The sequence below is a fragment of the Nesoenas mayeri genome (assembly GCF_963082525.1).
Source record: "Nesoenas mayeri genome assembly, chromosome: 5".
NCBI classification, from domain to species: Eukaryota; Metazoa; Chordata; class Aves; order Columbiformes; family Columbidae; genus Nesoenas; species Nesoenas mayeri.
Window position 1 is genome coordinate 59,175,333 of NC_137548.1, and position 22,480 is coordinate 59,197,812.

Consider the following 22,480-nt stretch of genomic DNA (forward strand, 5'->3'; position numbering starts at 1 on the left):
ATTCTGGCATGTGGTCAACTTGTTGTAGGCTGATTTTCAGATCTGTAGATTGGTAAATATGTCATTTATCTTTGTGCTCCTACCTCTGGAGACACAGGGAGGGACTGCAGTATCAAGTCTGTTAACAAGTCTGCAAGATCAGGCTTGGTTTCGAAAAATAAACTTTAATTTTGGTAGTTTTCTAGTCACTCTTAAGACCTGACTGTTCAATACACTGTGAAACTTAACGTTGTTTCAGAAGCTCATTTGGGGAAAACAAGAAATCAAGAGGTGGATGTCCTGCTGGGGAATGGTATTCTAAATGTGTAGCTGTGCAATTAAGACAATTTAAAAAGGCATTTTCTAGTAAAACTAAAGAAAGTAAAAATGTTCTGTTTCATTTGTTTAAAGCTCTGTTGAATATCTCTTTGTTTTAGGCCGATCTTATAAATCAGCTGTATCAAGGCAAACTGAAGGACTATGTAAGGTGTCTAGAATGTGGCTATGAAGGCTGGAGAATCGACACTTACCTGGATATTCCTTTGGTGATCCGGCCGTACGGCTCCAGCCAGGCGTTTGCTAGCGTGGTGTGTACTATTATGCTGACTAATAGTGCATCCATACACACATAGAATACATAATGCGACAGTGGTATAATTTGTTACATGGTAAGTATCATCCTAGATACTCCATCTTGGGGTGTTCGTCTTTGTGCAGTGAACCAGCTAGCAAGTTCTAGAAGATTTTTTTTTTGGCTTTTTGGTTTATTTTTTGTTTTGTTCTTTTTTTTGTTTTGCCCTTCAATGAGTCCTACTGGTGCATGTATAAGGGATGGGGAAATGCAACTTTATTGCCTTAAGGCTGCAGTAATCAATTATTTTCTTCCTGATAAAATCTTCACCATTTACATGAGATATTTTTATGAGATCACTAAGTTTTATTTGAGTTGTTCTCTTTATTGGCACATCTGCTAAATTTTCATAGCATTGTTGAAGGTCTTAGTGAAACAACAGAATGGTGACTTAAAATTTTTATTTAATTACCATGTTGTTGCTGTGGTTTTTAAAGTTCACTTCTCAAATACCATATGCTTTTAACAAGCGATTTAATGATAATAAAAAATCCTATTGTACATGTGTGTTCTTGGTCACTTCTGCTCCAGCATTACTGATGTTGGCAAGCATATATATTGCTTAGCAAATCTGTGGAAGTTCTTTATTTTATTTTTCCACCTCCCCTGAAAAGAAGTGATTACAAACTGTGAAATTCCACTGTTGTGGCTTTAAATACCTGTGCTATGGATGAAGTTGGGAGAAGGAATAAATCAAACAATTCTTTCAGTAAAGGTTGTTTTAAACAAGCACTTGTTCTGTGATTGGCTTACCAGGATTACTTATTATATATAAAATAGTTTTCCTTTTGTATTTAGTCAGTTAGCAATATTTTTGAGCAATAATAATCCATAATTCTTAACAGTAATTCTGTTAAGAAAAGAATTGTTAGAATTAGGTTAAAGTGCAGTGTATGTTCAAAGTACTACAGACTTTAGAACTTTAAATACCAATCTTGAGAAGTAGTAAAGATGAGTGACATTAGTCTCACAAAAAGGATTCAAGTTAAGTGAAGTCCTTTGAATTCTTTTTAAGATTGCATTAACGTTTTTAGAACTATCCGGCTAATTTAAGCTGTATTGATACAGATCGATCTTTTACACAGATGGTTTCCCTTTTCACCTTTTAAAACTCATTTCTAGAAATATTCCTTACCAAAATTTTTTATAGTAATTCGTATTCAATAATGAGAGTTTTCTGATCTGTTGAAGTAATGAAAACTATTCAGTTCATGCAGTTGTATTCTGCATGTAACAATGCATTGTACTTGTGTCTCAATTGATTTTTTTTTTTCATAATAGAGAAGTCTATAGTGGAATGTTAAAAAAACACCTTTGTAAAAATACAGAAAGCTTTAACAATTAAGAATTTAAATATCAGATTACTTTTAGTAGTATTTGATATTTCTCCTGTAAATCAGCATTTACTGGATTTATTACATTGAAGAAAATAGTTTTAAGATTTTTGTTACACAGTTACATGGTCGCAATTTGTATTAATGCTTCAATTTTTGAGCTTTTTAAATTCATATGCTGATCATATTCAGTTGATTCTCCACCCTGCATTTGTTTTATCTATAGCAGATGTAATTTTTAGTTTTGTAGTTTTCAACAGTGGGGAGATATGGAGGATACTTGCTTTTGGAGAAGGGAAAAATCGCCTGTTTCTAAATGGAATTCTCTGAAGGTAGTATCCTCCATTGATCCATAGATGATAGCAATTTAGTAGGTGTAGGTAAAAGGGTACAAGTGAGAAATCAAAAACTTCACACATGCGCTAATAGGGCTTATAGAAGGGAATGTAAAACTTTTTAGACCTTGCTAGTCAGCTCCTGAGGGAACTTGCAGCAGGCGACACAACCCAAGATAGGGGATCTAAGGAGGATACTACCTTCAAAGAACTCTAGTTAGAGGTAAGTGATTTTCCATTACTTTCTAATAAGAGAGAATGGATGTATGAGCTTTAAGTAAGGTTAATCTGTAGAATGCCACATAAAGTGTATTATCCCACTGTTCGACATTGTGTACTACCAAAAAAATGTAGATACCTGAAATGATGCATTTACCTATAAATGTGTATGTATTACTTCTAAATACATGGAAACATTGAAGAACTGGGAAGCATAATGTTACTCTTTCTTTATCTCCTAATATGAATGAATCTGAAATTCTGTAGTGTCTTTTCAAGGTTTGCATTTTGAATTATTTTTTTTCGGATTCCTCCCTCCATCCCCCAAGTTAATGGAATTACACTACTTAGCTACAGACTCATTAGGGCAGCTCTGGGGCACTGAGATCTTGTCAGTGTGTATCTCAAAGTAGTTTCTGAAAAAGTACTTATACTATCTATATTGTTCAAGGGAATGGTTTAAAAAAAAAAAGCTAAATCAGTCTTTTCTTGAGGTCAGTAGAAATATAGACATAAAAGCGTATCGCTTATTTCAGGGAGGTAAACAGAGCAGCAATTCACATGCTAGTTTTTATTGGTGCTAGTGTATTTTTGATAGATGCCTGAATTTAACAGCATTAGACATAAGCTCTATGTTTCGCAAATGAAGAACAGCTGAGGGAAGAGTAGACGCGATGGGCAGCTAGATGACATGCTGAAATTACGTTACTAGAAAACAGTGGAAATTGCTTTCTAATACCATAAGACTCATAATAATACGAGTATTCTGGAGATGTACCAAGCAGTTCTGTTTTATTAAGTGTTGTTAGTTTTCACCATCTTTTGTATGTTAGCCTTTTTATTGATGGTGTGAGTGTACAAATAGACCTTTTTTGGGCAGAAATTATTTTGGACTTCTGTGTAAACTTACTTTGTGGTGTCATTGCCAAACTAAAACTGTTGAAGGCAGTTAGAGTATGGATGATATATTTACTTTTTAAAAATAGATTGATAACAATGAGGTTTTCTATTTTCAGTTGAGCTTATTCTTTGGACATAGGAAAACTAGATGAGCTCTGAAAATCTGCGATGGCATTTAGTTTCTGGGTTTTGGTTTTTGTTTTTGTTTTTCCCAAGAACAGTTTTACTAAATTGCTATTTTTCATGTGACTTTTCATAAACCTGCTCCTATTCACAGGTTTGACAAATTTGCACATTCACAAATGCTTGCATAAGATACCTGTCAAACTACTGACTGTATCACAAAGCATTTTTGTGAAGAGTGTGTCCTAAGTGCCTGTCTTTAGCCAGATGATAATTAGTTTGAACTGTTTCATTTTGAATTTTACTATGCTATGTGTTACAAATCTCATAGTCAGAATTAAAACCTGGATATACTCAGAACTTGACTGGACAAGCAATGTGCTTTTAAGTTGGACCTGCTTTGAGCAGAGAGTTAGAATTAGTTGATCTCCAGAAGCCTCTTTCAGTCTATATTGTTCTTTTGATTCTGTGAACTATAAAAGAAGTTTAAATAGCCTTTGTCATACTAACCTATTACTGGATCATTTATGGTCTATTTTGGAGTGTGTGTTGGGAATGTTGGAAGTGCTTAGTAGCTCAAAGGCTCCATAATAGTTCCTTCTTCAAAGATAACTTCAAAGGTAACATTAGAGTTGCACAAAACGGTGGGATGTCATGTGATAGGTTGCACAGTGTAGAAGCTTTGTCACTGGTTTTGCTGAGTTAACTGTCAGAGTAGAAAATGGTGAACTGCGTTAGAATAGGAATTTTATTAAGAAACACCCTAGTCAGCAAAATTAACTGGTGTAAAGATTATATAGAAGAAAACTGACAGAGACACAAATGAGTAAACCTGAGGAACCGTGATGTTCCTTACACAAGGATTAAAAAAAATAGGTGAATGTCCATATAGCGCAAAAATAACGGAGTTCTCAAGAGTTTTAATCAGGTTTTTCAGAGCACAGCTCACTATGTGCGGTAAGCAGTGAAACCACAAGAGCAATGTAGTGATATTTCATTCAGTTTTGGGGGTCTGAAGTATCTTAATTTTTTTCCATATGTAAAAGTTTACAGTATATTTCTTTGTTAAATTGCACATCACATGAGTCTACATAAGCATTACATAATAATTTATCTCTTATCATTCATATATTCTCCTTCACTCATATTCATGTAATGCATTGATTGTAAGAAAAAATTTGGAATTAATGTATTTGGCATTTGATTTGTAAGAGATAGTTCTGTTGTCATCATGTGATATTTTCTAAGTTTCGTGTTTTCTGTGTTGGTTATTAACTTTTTTGCTTTCATTCAAATAGTTCTGAATGTTAATTCCTTAACTAGTTTACAGAATAGTCAAAGTGCAGTAATCTGTTTCTTCCGCTTTCTTTTTAAGCAGGGTTATAACTTGCTTAGTTTTCTTTCTTGTATTTTAGGATGAGATTCCTCATATTTCAGTGTATAATCTCACTAAATATTAGGTATTTGTTGCCCTTGAGTAAAAAGCAACTCAGCTTCTGTAGTGTTTAGGAAGTAAATATGTAGACAGTTGAGTTCAGACTCTTAAAATGTTTCCACATGTCTAGAGAGTCTCTTTTCCTAAGAACTGTGATTTCAGGGCTGTTCAAAGGCTTTTCTGGCTAGATCCAAAAATGGTAAAGTGAGATGACTGCCTTCAATGTACAGTTGTTCTGTCGAATTCGGCACATTTTTTATTTGTGAGTAGATGTCCCCTGGAATATGGTCCTTTTTAAAAAAGTCCTTTCTCCTAGGACGGCAACAGAGCTTTTGTTTTATTATTGTTCTTGCCGCATCCCTGAGTTCTCAGAAAGGAAGAAGAAGGGAAGAATTGAAGAACTTGGCATATTGTTGATTTCCTCCCAAAATGTGACTTACCAAACAACATGATTTAGACAGTAATCTTAAGTTCTATGCCAGCCACCTGACAACTGGTGAGCTTACTCTGGCCAGTTAAGTCCTTTCTTACGTATTCAGATTTTGGGGAACAGCTACAGTCCTTCATAAGAGAAGATGCTTTAAAAACCAGTGTTTCTATTGGTCTTATTTGCTTAAAACTGAATGTCAAAACTCGCAAATTGTATTTGTTTTCACCTCCATAGGTGAAAGGAGAACTTTTGGGTTCCACGTGGAGTTCAGAAACCCAGAGCCTATTGATTTGCAAGCTCGCTGGGTTCAAGGTTTTAACTTGAAATCTCTGGGTAAAATTCCCTGAACCCATCTCAATATTCTTAGTTTGAACAAGTTTGTTTTCAAGTCTGTACAACTTATGTGCAGTATCATTGTTGCATATTAGGTTAGAGAGAGGACTTGTGATCAGTTTGGTTGTATTTTGAATATTGTTTGCTGCAGAGAGGAGCAAAGTAGAAATTGTTAAACTCCTGGACTTAAGCATTGTTGACAAAACTTTTAGGTGGCTGTCAGGACAAAATTACAGTTATTAGTCAGTTGCCTCACAAGGTTTGTGCTAGGAAGCTGGTTCTGTCTTTGTAAGAGATGGCCATATCTGGTGTTCACTCCTTTGGGAGTAAGCCTCAGTTTCCCTCTATCCTTTCCCACCTTTCACTTAAAAGTGGTATCTTCAAATGTAGTTTCCTAAGTGCCTTTGTGGAGTGGGACTAAGGCGGTCTTCAGACAGGGAACTGAGTAACATTTTTTTCCTGTCACCACTTACCCCAGTAATTATTAGATGGTATCTGTGGGGAAAATCTCCTCTTGAAATGCAGAAGAACCATCTCAGAATTCTAGGAGAACAGGGCTAAAGCAGGGTTAAAAAATCAGCTCGTTTTCACGGCAGTTGACTGAGCAGACATAACTAAATGTGATGTGCAAGATAACAGGAGTAAATGTCATTTTATATTGTATGTTTGTTAAAATAAAGACAATTTGGATTCATCAAATACTGAATGAAATACCATTAGCAGTAATTGTGGTTTGACTGTTTGACCTTGGGTTGCATAGAAGGGTTGGTTTCTCTTAATATTTTCTTGGCTATGTGTCTGTATCAAAGTTTAAGGCAATTGCATTTTGGTTGTAGATTTAATTAATTTCTGTGTGTTTGCAATCTCATTGTAAATTTTTCATTCTGATTTATGCCTACATAGTAAACATTCTTTAAAAATCAGGTAACATCTTTTTATTATTAGGAAGAAGCACTGCATGCTTTCATTCAGCCTGAGATTCTTGATGGCCCCAATCAGTATTTTTGTGAACGATGCAAGAAGAAATGTGACGCAAGGAAGGTAAAGACTGTCCAGATCATTTGCAAAATTACTTTTTGGTTAATACCAATCCTGACAGCGGTAGCATAATCTTGTCTTTGCTTCCTTTAGGGTCTGCGGTTCTTGCATTTTCCATATCTGCTGACATTGCAGCTGAAGAGATTCGACTTTGATTATACCACTATGCACAGAATTAAACTCAATGATCGTATGACTTTTCCTGAGGAGTTAGACATGAGTGTCTTCATTGATGTTGAAGATGAGGTAACGTGTTTGGTGTCAGAGAAAATTCCTTAACTTTCTTGAAGTGTTTTAATTTGAAGTTTTAAAATCTGTCCATGTGGATTTTTGTTACATTGAAAAAGCAGCATGTTCTCTAATTACTATAGAGTTTCCATGCTTCCATAAAGAAGCTGTTTCTGATTTCTTACATCTTCACGAGTGGTCTAAAAGCACAAGTCTTGGGGCTTCTGCACATACTACAAATCCAGAATGAAGCATGTTTCTTAAACTTGTGTCTGAATCTTTTTTGGTCACAAGAGGTGGTGTAAAGTTTTGAAACTCTGAATGCTGAACTTAGCCCAAAAAACATTAATCATTAATTCCTTTCCTCTGACTTACAATGTTGTATATGCTGCAGAAGCGAGATTTTAAAAATTTTATTTTTTACTTGCATCTTTTTCTGTCTTTTAACCCTTCTGGTTTGGGTCAAAATTCATGTTGTGCAATTACATTCACCAAAAGGTATTTGATATGCGTTCTTCATTAAAGACTATTCTTATACCTCTAATTCCATTCCTGAAAACATTGTTACTTCACAAGGTTGTAGTGATATAAATACTGCATTGATATGCACATGGAGAGACTTTTCTGACTCTGTACAAACCTTTGTTTTATGATAAAATTATGCCATTTAAGCAACTCAATATCCCTCAAAGTGTTACTGGGGGGGGAGAAATGAGAATGAAGATTGATCTGAGTGACTAGGACTTGAAACACAATTAACTGTCAGAAAATGAAAAGAATTATCCAGAGGAAAGAGGATCAGATAACAGATGGATAACCTGGCTTGCACAAACTGAACTGTGTTCATAGAGGTGTTTACATCACACTTTTATGCTAATAGAACAGTAATCAATCTTACTGTAATACCTTGATTCTGTCCAGTGAGTTGAAATGGAGAAAATCTTTGACTGTGGATGAGAATATTTCCAGTCAAATCAGTTCTCATTAGCAGGGCTATGTTACAGTAGGATTTGTTATCTGGTATTAGACCTCCAGGTGTTTAATTGAATTAACTCGTAAATGGAATAGGCTACTGACAGGTACAATCTCATCAAGTATGAAACCAGATAATTACCATTCAGTTACACATGAGACCAGAAAAGATTGATCTAAGAGATGGACTGAAGGCTGTTACCCTGTTTCCCTGAAAATAAGACAGGGTCTTATATTTTTGCTCTAAAAGATGCTTACTTTTTTAAGTGTATAGCTGCCTGGGCACTATTTAATTTTACTGTTTTTATTAACTGTAATTAGAGCTTATTTTTGGAGTAGGGCTTATATTTCAAGCATCCTCAGAAATCCTGAAAAATCATGCTAGGTCTTATTTTTGGGAAAACAAGGTACTAACAGGACCAAGTCTGTTTTCGATGCTGAATTGCAGAGGTCTCTTGGGTTTTGAGGAGTTTCATTGTTTACAACATTGGAATTTTTTCATTTCACAAAGCTATTATTTCCTGTTCCGTGTAACTTTAAATGTTGTGTAATATTAGTATGTATCTCTTATTTTTAAGAAATCTCCTCAGACTGAGAGTTGCACTGATAGTGGAGCTGAAAATGAAGGCAGTTGTCACAGTGATCAGATGAGCAATGACTTTTCTAATGACGATGGAGTTGATGAAGGAATCTGCCTTGAAAGCAATAGTGCAGCCGAAAGAATTTCTAAAGCTGGCAATGAAAAGGTATGTTTTAAAAAAAATGTTGTACTGCATCTGATTAGGATGGAGTTCATTTTCTTCATAGCGGCCCATAGGGTGCTTTGTTTTGGATTTGTGACTGAAGCAGTGTTGATGGCACACCAGGGTGTTAACTCTTGCTGAACAGTGTTGCACAGCACCAAGGCTTTCTCGCCTTGTCATTTTGTCCATGTGATGAGGAGGGTCAGGGGTAGGCAAGAGGCTGGAAGGGGAACATAGCTGGGACGACTAACCTGAATTGGCCGGAGGGTTGTGTGTGCCGTATTCCCTGTCATGTAATGTCATGCTCAGCAGTAAAAACCTGGGTTTTTCCGAAGTCACTATTGCTCGGAGACTGGCTGGGTGTTGGCCTCCCACTGGTGGGAGATGGTAATACCTTTGCATCACTGCAGCTTTTTTTTTTTTTCCATATTTCCTTCACATTAAGCTTTCATGATCTCCAACCACAAGTCTTGTCACTTTTGCTTTTCTGATTCTCTTCACCATCCCACTTGAGCTAGTGACTGGGTGGGTGTGTAGTTACTGGCCAGGATCAACCCCTCACAGATGTAAATGATAAAAGTATAATTAATTCTGATATTGAGGCTGGAGTGAGGGTGTGAGAGTGTATGTTTTTATTCAAATTCCAAAAATCGACACTACAGCAAAGGCAAGCATGCAACTGATTTGGAGGTCACCTGAAAATAAACGTCTTCCCAGCTTGTCAGACTGAGAACTCCCAGATAACTTGTTTTGGCAGCAGAACCTCCAACTGAAGACTGTTTTGTGTTATGCAGTGTTTTTCTTTGAGGCCAACTGTCAAAGGCCTTACTAGCTTTGGCTTTAAAAGTGTCTTGAAGCTTAGTGGAAGACTGGAAAGTTTTGATCAGTCTCTGCCATCTGTTTCATACCGTTATAAAAATGGTCATATAGGTGAGGCCATGGGTCTGAACATTAAATATTTATTCGGTCAGCTTGAGTTAATATAAAGGAATTGAGCAGCACATCAGTCTAGGATAGCAGTCATTCTGCTGTGAAACACAGAGATCTTTGAGAAACATGATTGAGTTGTTTTGCCAGTACAAAATTAATCAAAACCCTTCAGTTTTATGGTAATGTATACAATGTGTACTTAATGTTTTGTTATTTGGTGATCTCATTTGAAATTTGGCCTATAGCTTTTATTCAGACTTCTTAGGAAGCTGTTTGGCTGTAACTATTATTTTCATAAATACTTAAAGGCTGACTTTTTTTTTTAATCTGCACATCTGTCCCTGTTTACATTTACCCTAAACCATTTTAGAGTGTTTTTTTTCATAAACGTTCAGAATACTGTCAATCTTAGCTGAAAAAAAAAAAAAGAAATAAATTAATAGTCACTTGACTGAAACAGGGACAGAGAATCAGAATGTATCTGTAATGCAAACCTTCTGTCCTGCTATTGACAATATTTTCACCAGCTAATTCATACTACCTGTTCTCAAGGGAAACTTGCTGTCAAACCATGTTGTTAACTTTTTGCTTTGGATATCTTAATAATGGATGCTAAGAAGTTGCAGAGCATTTCCTCTATATAATCTAAAAATATTTCATTCTTGTAACACTTGCATGAGGCAGTATTGTTCAGTTTTATTTTGTCATGTATATACCACATTGAGGGCATGTCCTTAGTACCCTTTATTTCCTTCCTTTTATCTATGAGAATAGAAGCTTACGACAGCAAACTCACAGTGGTATGAGAGACGTTAATGCAGAGTGCTGATAAGCGTTGGATGACGTGTTGCTGGTTTACAATAGACATGAGGGAGCCAAAAACAGTCTTAAAGAATGCAAATATGCCTAAACTTTGTAGCTGTGGGCGAGTTCCTCATTACTTTTCCTTCTTGTGTGCATATAATGCTTAATACCTATCTAGCTAAGAATGAATGAATTCAGTGCTTATACAGAATAGAAGTAACAGTAATGCATTAAGCCAGTTGAAAAATATTTCCATGATTTTTTTTTTTTCTGAAGTGATTTGGTATTTTCTCTCTCTTTCCACTAGTGAAAGGGGAAATTCCTCTTTATTTCCATTATTACATAGTCTTGTGTAACGTTTAGCAGACAAGAGCTCTGATTTTGTTCAGTGTCTATTGCAGTAATGCATTTTTGTTACATACATCTGTTTAGTAACATACAACTTTGTGTTATTTGGGTTAGTGTAATTATTTTAAAACTTTTTAAAATCACCTTTTGGTTACCCTTTCCTTACTTAATAGATGTCACACCTTTTTCTTCTCTCCTCAGAGTTCTTTACTGTATGAGCTTTTTTCTGTTATGGTTCATTCTGGAAGTGCTGCTGGTGGCCATTATTATGCCTGTATAAAATCTTTTAGTGATGACCAGTGGTACAGCTTTAATGATCAGCATGTTAGCAAGGTAAAAATAGATTTTTTTGTTGTTGTTGTTGTCGTGTACTCATAGATGTGCTAATAAGTTTCTTTTTGCATGTGATTTTTCACTTGCATGTAATGAAATTCGTTTTGTGTGTGTGTATTTCAAGCATTTACTTTGTTTCATCTTTTCATCCTAATATGCTGCCACATACATACGTTTCACTCATTAGCTTAACTGATTTCTAGGAGTTTTAAAAATGTATGTATGGGGTTTTGTGCATTGTGGGGTGAGGAGTGTTTCTTCTTGATGGTGGAGGTGGTTCATAAAGAAGCCTTTATTCATGTACGGACCAAGCTGGATTTAGACTTTTGCCTTCTATACATGTGAGGAATACTTCTTGCATAGAAAAGTATGTTCGTAGATCTGTTACAACTCAAGTTGTGCTGTTAGACCTGTCCCGCTGATGCATTTCAGGTGTTTCATGTATCCGTAAGCATTATTGCAGTCAAGAACCTGGATGCTGTGTTTTTCTAGGAAGTTCCTACTTTAAAAACAAAACCAAAAACGTTTACATTCAATGTAAAATGAAAAGACAAGTCACTTTGAAATGTTTGTTGGTTTTTTTTTCAGTCAGCAAATAAGCAGAAATACTTTTTAAAATTAAAATTATTAATAGTGTGTGTTAATTACATAGTGCTGCTGGTTTTCTAATGAGAATAAATGCATCTCTCTTAGTGCAAGTTTGTCAAATAATCATTAAATTGATTTTTCTCTTAGATAACTCAGGAAGATATTAAGAAAACATATGGTGGATCTTCCGGAAGCAGAGGCTATTATTCCAGTGCTTTTGCTAGGTTAGTAGTACTGTAATATTACTTTTCTTTCTGGTGGTATTTTAACATAATCAAATGAATGGTCAAGATGCCTGTGCTTAATGTGTTAGCTTAAAATTGATAGGGGCTTCAAATAGTTGTAAGAACTATCCTGACTGCTGTTTCAAATCATAAAATAATGTGATATTTATTTTTGAAAAAACGTTTTGGTTAGTGTATTGCCAAAATATATAGGACAGAGATCCTTACTGAAACAAACAAACAAACAAACCAACTTTTGAAGTCAGTATTGCCCTGCTGTCTGCTAAATTTGGTTAACTATTCTTTTCTCCACCAGCTCCACAAATGCATACATGCTTATATATAGACTGAAGGATCCAACGAGAAATGCAAGTAAGTATGTTTTGCAGTTCTTAATTAGTAAGATTCTGTTGTGGAATAAGGAGATGTTTTGCATGTGATGTGTACTAATTTTTGTGAGGATGGTGGTATTGCTATGTTTAGGGTAAGCTAAAGTAACTTATATATAGGAAGCCTTCTTTTGTAGCTTTTCAATACTGTTTTTATAGGAAACCTTTATGCATCATTAGAAGGTCATCACAAAATAAATTCTCTAATTTTTTAGTATTTTGGATATCATGGAAATGAAAAACAGATATACTGAGTGATACTGGATAACCTATAATGTAATGCTATATAGTGTCACGATTTATAGTGGACTAAAAATTTTTTTTAAAAAAAATTAATCTGTAAGAACTTTGTAATGACGAAGTTTTACAGTTTCTAACCAGCCCTTACTGTTTGTGTTTCAGTTAGGAAGTGAGACAATATACTGTAAGTTGTATAGTCAGAAATAAATTTTGGATGTTACGGTCTCTTATTCTTTTCATCGCTGAGTTCACCAAGGCTCAGAGGATGCCTGGTCCCATGTAATAGCTGACAGGTTGATTCATCTTTGAAATATGATACAGCGGAAAATGAAGATTCTGTTTTGATTCAAAACAAGAATGTGTGGTTGGAGGCCTGGTTCCAGTTTTGGCTAATTTCATAGGGCCTTACACTGATCAGATTAGTAATAACTGTAGACTTCCACGATTTATCTGTTGTAGATAATACTGTATTATAATTTGCTTGAAAACATTTAATGTTTATCATTTAAAATTTGATCACACCTAAATGATGTAGCAGTAAATGAAAGTTTGAGAGAGCTTTTTAAACTAATTTCAAGATAGAAGGAAGCATGTTAATTTGCTATTTTTCCCCTTCTTGTCAATCCCTTGTTAGAAGCGCAGCTGTAGAAAGGAAACCAGAAGGGCAGTGACTGGCTACACGCACCCTCATCAGCTGTGTGCATTGAAGAATCAAGTGTTTTGGTTCAGTTCAGCCAGAGATTAATTTGCTTGCAGTATCAAAAGATGTATGTAGTTTTTCTTACAGGAACAATTCAGTAGTCTGCCCTTATAAAGGAACACATGTCAGTTTGCAGCCTGGTTGAAGTTAGGCTGATAGATCACGTAGATTGTTTTCGGGGTGTATATAGTTGAATTGCCAGAACTTTAATGCCCTGAAGTGCATTAAAAAAATCTGGTCTGTGAATAATATTTCCTAATAGCTTGAGCAGATGAGAAGCCACATGAACTTTCAAAGGCAGGTACAAAGCCTCCAGTACCTCTGCATTCCTCTCTTTTTTTTATTATTAGTACTTTTTCCTTCTTCATTAAATGCTCAGGAGGTTTAGTGTCCTGAAGAACAGATGCAAGCTCTCGAGAATCAGAAAATCATCCTCTGTAGGGTGAATAATTTGATAGCTGGATTTATTTTACTCTTAATTGGTAAACTGAAAATATATATTACTTAACAAAATAGAACGTCACAATTGAAACCTTTGGCACCTCACATTGTGTAGCTCATTTTGGGGTTTCTCACTATTTTTCCAGAGTATGCAAGCGTGGAAAAGACTTGCATGCTTCAGAGAATTTGTAACACACCAGCTTGTAATGTGTCCAGTGGAGGATGGAATAAAGATCATTGAAAATAACATTTTGTTTGCCTTATTCTGCTGCTGTAAATATTTGAAGGGGGAGAAGGGTAGTTGTCTGCTTCCTTTAGCTGTTCCTTTAGGGGTAAAATTTTTAATTCCACTCTGAGAAACTGAGGATGACTATTAGCAAGAATGTGGAAAGAAATTAGCAATGCAAGGTTGAGTAAAACAATCTTTAGTGTTTATTCGGAATACAAACTATAAAAAAACCCCACAGCTTATACTAAATTTTATTTTAAAAAAAAATCCTAAAATTAAGAAAAGTCGACTTGAACTACTTCTCTGTCAATATATTCTAAAAAGTGTATTATGATACTTGGAGCAAATTTGTCATGTCATTTCAACATCCTAATAAACACAAACCACGTTTATTTTTAGTAGCAATCTATTTCACCATACATAGAAAACAACATATCTGAATGTACTCTACTTTTTTTCTTTTACTTTTCCACTATTTTCTCCATGAAGGTAACAATCGTATTTTCTTTGAGGAAATAGGGAGGGGGAAAAAACTAAGTATCTCACAAAATCAACTTTGCTGGCTTCTCTTTGATATAGGGGACAGTAAAGTTATAAAAATATATTCTTTGGTTTATAATTTAACAGTATCCTAAGTGGATGCTTTATACAGTTTTGAAGTGGATTCAACACAAGAAGGATACTGTTAAAGCCTTTTAGCAACAACTCGATATACTAGTATGTCTTAAGAGCAACAAAAAGTAATAGTTTCAATATTTGAACCCTTGAAACAGTGTCATTCATTCTGAACAAGAAGTGGATGTAGATTGTGCATAGTTTATTCTTAAACAGCAGCCATAGACAAAAATCTGAGTCAAGATCTGTCTTTGGAAATAGATTTTCCTGTAAGTGCTGTGATTGTTAATTCCTCAACAAGCAAAGGAAGAAACTTAATTCTGCTATTGATTGCTTGAACATGCCAAGCCCATTTTTAAATCTGAAAAAATATTTGCCCAATTCCTTATGATAGGAGGGACACCAGGAAGGCAACTGTATTTGTGAAAGTTGATTATATTTTTTTTTTAGCTTGAAGTATTGCATGTTTTGTTTTGTTTCTGTTTATGCAACAAAATCTCATGAAGTACACTAATCTGTATGAAGTACAATATTTATTATATATTATATAGGTGATATCTTGTGACTTCTATTATCAGCTAATTCACTTTCTAAAACACATTTTACCTTTATTGCACAAACAGGCTCAAGTAGAGTCATCAGCTGTAGTGTATTTCTTTACAACAGCAAAGCTTCCATTATTGATACTGGAATATAAGTCTTGCACTAATACTATTTTCTTATGTTGCTGATGTATAATTAGAGGGAATAAATACTGACTCTGGTTTCATTAAAATCATTAAAAAGAGAACAGGACATAGTATAGTTGGAAATGTGGGTGGTGAAGAAAGGGGGAAGAAGGCAGGAAAGATAACTGTTAAATATCCATAGTTCCTAAGATGTTGCCCACCATGGAAAAAAAATTGTAAACTGTTGCTTTGTTTTTACTGGCAGAGTTTCTTGAGGCACATGAGTTTCCAGAGCATATTAAACAATTGGTACAGAAAGAGAGGGAACTGGAAGAACAAGAAAAGAGACAACGTGAAATTGAGCGGAACACTTGCAAGGTTAGAATTTCTGCTGAATAAAGTAAAAATACATCTCTAGTAAGACATGTTTCTACAATAAATAGTAATTTTTCACTATAATACAAAGACTTTTTAATGATAAGTGTGTCGGTATTAATAACTCTTTAAAATGAATTGTACACCTGTTGGAAGGCTGTACACAATGGAAGCATCTGTTAGAGGTATTCACCAGAGATTTTTTGAGTTCATGTCTTCCTTGTGAATTTGAATTGGTATTAATACCAAAACAGGACTATAGTTGATCTGATGTCACTTGATTTCAGCAAAATGAATTCTAAAGAGTATGTAATGTGTTTCATACTGTTAAATCTCTTCAAATTGTGGCTCTTTACTTTGTGAAATGATGTTTCTTAAACTAATTTAAAATAATTATTTGGCAGAAAGAGCAGAATCTTTTTCGATCCGTAGATTCAGTAGTAACAAACAAAATACGACATGACTTAAAAAGCATGACAGTCAGCTGGTCTGCCTATGAATCAAGTGATTGTTTTAGTAGAAGGTTCTCAGTGGTTGCAAAATATGTAACTGTATATGAAAAAGGAATTTCACATTCATTATTCCCATGTGCATTTTGTTTTGGAGAATTTGCAAGATGCCTACAGTTTAAATATGTTTTAGTTGGTACCCTACCTTGCAAAAGATATGGATATACAAACATACACATGTGCTATCTACTGTGCCTTTGGGGTTTTGTATCTAGTGTTGTGTAACCAGCTGAAAAGAAGCTGTCCAGTCGCTGGAGTAGAACTAAAGATGTATTTTACATTACATTGTTTGAACACAGGGTTGTAAAGTTAAAAGTACTGTAATATGAAAGGTATTTGCAAATACCTTTGTGATAATTTTTCTTCTTTTCATATTTCATAGATAAAGTTGTTCTGCATGCACCCTACAAAACAAATAATGATAGAGAACAGATTAGAAGTTCATAAGGACAGGACACTGAAAGAAGCTGTGGAAATAGCTTACAAGGTATGCTATAGATAACAAAATCGTTTAATTGTTAGATGTGATTATTTTTTTTTTCTGCTGTTGTGTATCTTCAGTCCTTAAATTTCTGATGCTGTAGATGTGTTTGGGGAGCTGGCTGTCGGGCTTTTTGTGAGTTGTTTTTTGGGGTTGGTTTGGATTTTTTTGTGGTGTGTTATGGGTTTTTCTTGAGATGTTTTTGTTGGGGATAATTGACTGAATTTTCTGTTAGTAGCCATCAGATAATTTCTGATGGGAATTATATAGCCTGCCCTCTTAAAAGGCAGTATGATCTTACACACTCTTATTTTAAAGTCAGATAGTGAGAAGTGTTGTTAGGTTCACTGTAGTCTCAGTAGGCTGAAATAATTCTGAACCCTTATATTTGCATTACACTAAATATGTTGTGTTAGATATGTAATAAGAGAATTCGTTCAAGAAGCTTCCTGCATAGCTAATACAGTAACATCAGTGGGCATCAAAGGATATGGTGATGTTTGCCTTCCACAAACAGGTTGAAGACATCTATTCTTGTAGTCTTTGGTTCTTGCCGTATGTGTCTGTGGCTGGCAGAGTACCAGCAAGGCAGTTAGAGGTCTGGAATGTGTTAACATCTCCTTGAGATGCACAGGAGATAGTGGATTTGATGACCTCAGGCCTCTAAGATAACATTTGGTATAATGGATAGGCTTTGTGTTCTTCTGAATATGCTTCTGGGACCTGTCTTCATGTGCTTATTTACATACTTTACCAACGTCCCTCTTCTCCACATCTTGATGCAGGCTTCTCTTTAGATTTTGAAAACATGTATATTGCATGCACGTGTATATAATATGTATGATGAATGAATATGTTTTTTCTAAAACCAAATTGAAATTTGTGAATGCAAAGGATTTCTGGATGTACACGTACTGAGATACTTCTAGCTTAGAAGGGGAAGACTAAACTCACAAGTAAGCCATTATTAAATGTTTTGGGGTTTTTTGTGTGTATGTGTGCATGATTTAGTTAATGGATTTAGAAGAGGCTGTTCCTTTGGATTGCTGTCGTCTTGTCAAATACGATGAGTTTCATGACTACTTGGAACGCTCTTATGAAGGAGAAGAGGATACACCAATGGGTTTATTACTTGGAGGTGTCAAATCAACGTACATGTTTGACTTACTGTTGGAAACAAGAAGACCTGACCAAGTTTTCCAGTGCTATAAACCTGGAGGTAAGACATGTAATTGCATATGGACAAGCATAGACTGAAATCATATATTGCATGATGGCATGGAAATAAAACTTGAAAAATGTAGAACTGTATTATGATGTGTGAAAGAAAAACTTTGTTGCACTAAATTTTACAAAGTCAATACTCAGAACTACCTACTGTGCTGTGTTGCCAACTTGCTTTTAATTGGAGTTCTAAGTTCCAAGGTATACTAAAATTTGTCAAAACTGTGAAAGCTTTTAGCCTCTTTGGTGTTAAAATTGATCTGAAAAAGAAATTCTGCAATTGGACTGCTTTTCAAATTCATTACTATTTGTATGTATTTAATGCAATCCATTGTTCACTACATCAGACAAGTGTATGTGTGTTTTCCTTGGCTGTTGAATTCTCTCTTTTTTGTATATCTATCTATATATATGTGTATATATATATCTATATGTATGTGGGGGGTGTTTTTCTTTTTCCTCTTCCCTGCAGAGGTCATGGTAAAGGTTCACGTAGTTGACCTGAAGACTGAATCTGTTGCTCCTCCAATAAGCATACGAGCTTATTTGAATCAAACAGTTTCAGAATTTAAACAGCTAATTTCAAAGGTAATTTACAGTCATTAAGGACTTGTATTGCAGAGTTTTCATTCATTCTGACTGAAAATGTGTTGTGATTTAAATATCTAAAATGAGAACCTGCACCTTTTGCAGGTAATCTGTGCTTCAGGTCTAGTGGGGTAGGTCAGTTGTTCAGCGGAGTTTGTCTGTCTGCTCACTGCTGCTAAAGGCGGCAATCTGCTTCTTGCTTCCATCCAGAGTTCTGCCCTGGCTTTTGTGCAAGCTGAGCCCCTTTCTGGCTATATTGCTTACTAGCTTACCAGATAGTAAGGGTTTTTTTGGGCAATCTGAAGAGTCAAGTTCATGTTCTTTTGAGTTAATACCTTGAACCAGGTCACTGAGTATCCAGTCAGTGGCAGAAGCAGTGAACTGTTACTGTAGAGCTGAACCAACATGTAACTTCCCCCATTGGCCTCAGGAATTGCAATTTGCCATCCAAATCTGTCTACATTCTCCATACAAACCCTACTTTTCATCCCAGTAACCACTTGATATTAAGGTGCAGATTGATTTTTACATGGTCTTAAACCATGGGATGTTATTGCGTGTGTTGAATGGGCAGACAGACATGTTACTTGGTCAGTTCAGTCTAAAATAGTTCAGTGGTTGGTGTAATTTCATAATATTTGTTATGAAATGTGATTTCAGTAATTTGAATTAAATCTTATTAAGAATTAAGTGAACAGTATGCAAAGCCTGATGCTTGAGAGTTTTTTTTCTTTTCAGTTGGTTCATACCCTAAATAATAAGACCAATTCATTATATTCCTGATCATTAACAATTTGCCAGGTCTGGGCAAAGCCAAGCCATTTTAGACTACTGACCTTTTGGAAAAACTAACAATTGCTACTTTATTAAAGGATGGTGGGAAGGACCTGGGACTGAACATGTTTGGGAGGTTTTCCCCCTTGTTTTTTGCAATTTATAAGTCAATAAACAAGCGTCCTTTCCCTATTAATAATCTTAAAAATTAAATACTTGTTTCGGTGTTTGAAATTATGTATAATGTGCATGTTACCTTACTCTCAATGTCTTATTTTAGGCCACACACCTGCCCGCTGAAACAATGCGGGTTGTGTTAGAGCGTTGCTACAATGACTTGCGTCTTCTGAACGTTTCCAGCAAAACACTGAAAGCTGAAGGCTTTTTTAGAAGTAACAAGGTACATGCTCTGGTTTTTAAATTGTTCATTTCATGCATTAGTAGACTTCACCATTGTGTTGTAAAAGGTGTGGACATGTGTATAGGCTGTATATGAAACCCAGTATACATAACAAGGTAGAGCAGGTTCAGAATTGGACACCTGGTTGATACTCAGTGGTTAAAATGATGGTGAGGTTAACAACCTTACGGTGAAGATTTTTTAAAGTCAGTCCTTCTTAGGGAACAAAGGTTGGTGTATTACTATGGAACCCACCTAATTTGCTTTCTAAACCTTCTTAACAGCTGTACCTGCTCTCAGTGTTCTTAAGAAACAAATTTCAAAACTAAGAGCAAGTTCTTGATGCGTTTTTGTCTTTAATTCAGTAGTTTCTACTATGGAAATTTCCCCCCAGCCGACTTTATATTGTTTTTCCAAAAAGACTTCTAGTAAATGGTTCAATAGTAGTTGTGTAATCTATTCAGAAAAGGAGTAACTTAGTGCTTAAATAACATCCATAGCATTGCCCTTTTTACTACAGTAGTTATATCACATCTTTTAGTACATTTTGCACATGTTGTGTCTCTGTAATGTAAGCTCAAGAATATGCTATCCTTGATGAAGAAATATTAGCGACAGCTTTGATGACTTTTAACTGAGCAAAATAATGGTGTCAACTTGTTACTCACTTACTTGAAGCCCTTTTGCATTTGCCTTGTCACTATGCACAATGGCCTCTGACAAAGGAAAATGAGAAATTTGTTCCCATGTGTTCTAATTTGTGCTGTTTCTTACCTATGTATGCATTTCAGGATTTCTTATTTATTATGGTATGCTAGAAAATAAAGACTGCCATCTGTAGTTGTGGGGCTCTTTACTACCATAACTAGTGTTGGTGTACAGGTGAAGGGTGCATGTGAAGCGATACATAAATACACTTTGAAACATAAAAGTGTTTACTGCAGCTGGTCAGTCTGGTTACTGTTCACTCCAATTTTAACATGTATATGAAAATAAGGAAAAGTGAAATAGTTGTTGAGCTACAGACTCCTTAGGCTATCTCCTTTTGACCATGTATTTTAATTTTTTTATAAAAGGTGGTGTTTCTTAGTGGCATAATTGCTAATGTGTGCTCAATTTGCTATTGTTATTTTTATTTTTATTTAAAATAACACTACATGATAAAACACTTATTTTATGTTCAGGTATTTATTGAAAGCTCAGAGTCTTTAGATCGTCATGTGGCATATACAGATTCTCATTTATGGAAACTTTTGGATCGTCATGCAAATACAATCAGACTGTATGTTTCATTACCAGAGCAATCACCTGGATCTCAATTTAGACGAGCAGTTTATCAGAAGTCTAGTGGAGATGTAGGCAACTTGGATGAAGCCTGTGAAAGAGTAAAAGGACCTGTAGGTAGTATGAAATCTGTAGAGGCAATTCTGGAAGAAAGCACCGAAAAACTCAAAAGCTTGTCCCTGCAGCAGCAGCAGGAGGGAGATAATGGGGACAGCAGCAAAAGCACAGAAGCCAGTGATTTTGAAAACATTGAATCACCTTTAAATGAAATAGACTCTTCAGCATCAGCAGAAAACAGAGAACTTGAAAACCAAATTCAGATTTCTGATCCAGAAAACCTGCAGTCTGAGGAACGGTCGGATTCAGATGTAAATAATGACAGGAGCACAAGTTCAGTGGACAGTGACATCCTCAGCTCCAGTCACAGCAGTGACACCTTATGCAACGTGGACAATGCGCCGCTTCCTTTGGCTAATGGACTTGATTCTCATAGTATCACAAGTAGTAGGCGATCAAAAGCAAATCAGGGGAAGAAAGAAACCTGGGACACAGCAGAAGAAGATTCTGGAACAGATAGTGAATACGATGAAAGTGGCAAGAGCAGAGGAGAAGCACAATATATGTACTTTAAGTCAGAACCCTACACTGCAGACGAAGGTTCAGGAGAAGGGCAAAAATGTATGTATTCTTTTTTTAAGTGCCTTAAAATAATCCAGCTTTTATTACTGTTCAACTCACATGCTGTGTTAAAAAGTCTAATGACAGTACTTAAAAACTCGATTATGTCAATTTAAAGCTAATGAAAGTGCAAAGATGGGGCAGGTATCACATTCAGCAAAAATCTAGCCTAATTTTGATCTTGTAGTAAGTGTTTACTTACTTGAACAGCATCTTGATTTTTTTGTTTTTAAGAAAACGAACAGCTACCTCGATGATACTTCTGTTTCCTTATATTGAAAGTGTTTTCTGGAGAGCAAGAGCTGAGTTGTCTCTCATCAAAAGGAAAATCGTTGAATCTGTTGATGAAGATTCATGTGTTTAAGAATTCAATTATTTACTGTGGTTCACAGAGCTGTAATTCTGTTAACGTTTAGATAAACAAGCCTGAAAACTCCTAGTCATTTAACTGTAAATAAAATTCAAATATACTTGGTATTGATCATTTAAATCAGTAGTCTGTTGCTTTTCATTGACTGAAGTACAATAGGTACAATGAAATGTGTGCATGACATGAAAATGTCCAAACAAGTTCAGTGTAGGAGCCTGAGTAGTATATTGATGGTCATAAAGACAGAGAATGTAAACAGTGCTCAGTACTGTGTATTGTATTATAACTAACGGAAGAGTAATTAAAGAATAGCAGGATATAAGATAAATATTTTGGAAGGCGAAGGTTTGTTTTCATGTCAATTCATAAATCCTTATGTAATAATAATAGATAATCAATAAAACCTATTTTACTCTTTATTTTTTTAATAAATATTTTAATTTTTAAAACCAGAGAGAAGTTTAATTGCAGCTACTAAAGTTCTAATAAAATTACTCCTTTAGCCTGGAAGGATCTTTCTTTGGGGTTGATCTTGAACTAGTTCAGTTTGTCTCTTTTGGTAAGTCCAGTTGGATGCAGGAATTATTT

At 35.2% G+C, this 22,480-nt stretch overlaps 1 protein-coding gene across 6 annotated transcripts in view; it reads left to right on the forward strand.

Moving 5' to 3' along the window:
- USP47 (ubiquitin specific peptidase 47) overlaps positions 1 to 22,480 on the forward strand; it is a 58,900-nt gene that overhangs the window by 26,347 nt on the left and 10,073 nt on the right. For 4 of the 6 annotated variants that reach the window (XM_080345461.1, XM_080345459.1, XM_080345460.1 and 1 more), the window contains 13 exons: positions 417 to 566; positions 6,665 to 6,760; positions 6,851 to 7,003; positions 8,536 to 8,703; positions 10,984 to 11,115; positions 11,851 to 11,927; positions 12,244 to 12,299; positions 15,475 to 15,587; positions 16,476 to 16,580; positions 17,586 to 17,793; positions 18,271 to 18,386; positions 19,441 to 19,560; positions 20,745 to 21,522. In XM_080345461.1, coding sequence (XP_080201587.1) covers positions 417 to 566; positions 6,665 to 6,760; positions 6,851 to 7,003; positions 8,536 to 8,703; positions 10,984 to 11,115; positions 11,851 to 11,927; positions 12,244 to 12,299; positions 15,475 to 15,587; positions 16,476 to 16,580; positions 17,586 to 17,793; positions 18,271 to 18,386; positions 19,441 to 19,560; positions 20,745 to 21,522 — 2,272 coding nt within the window. The remainder of the gene's footprint in view (positions 1 to 416; positions 567 to 6,664; positions 6,761 to 6,850; positions 7,004 to 8,535; positions 8,704 to 10,983; positions 11,116 to 11,850; positions 11,928 to 12,243; positions 12,300 to 15,474; positions 15,588 to 16,475; positions 16,581 to 17,585; positions 17,794 to 18,270; positions 18,387 to 19,440; positions 19,561 to 20,744; positions 21,523 to 22,480) is intronic. The other 2 variants (XM_080345462.1, XM_080345463.1) reach the window with 1 other exon arrangement.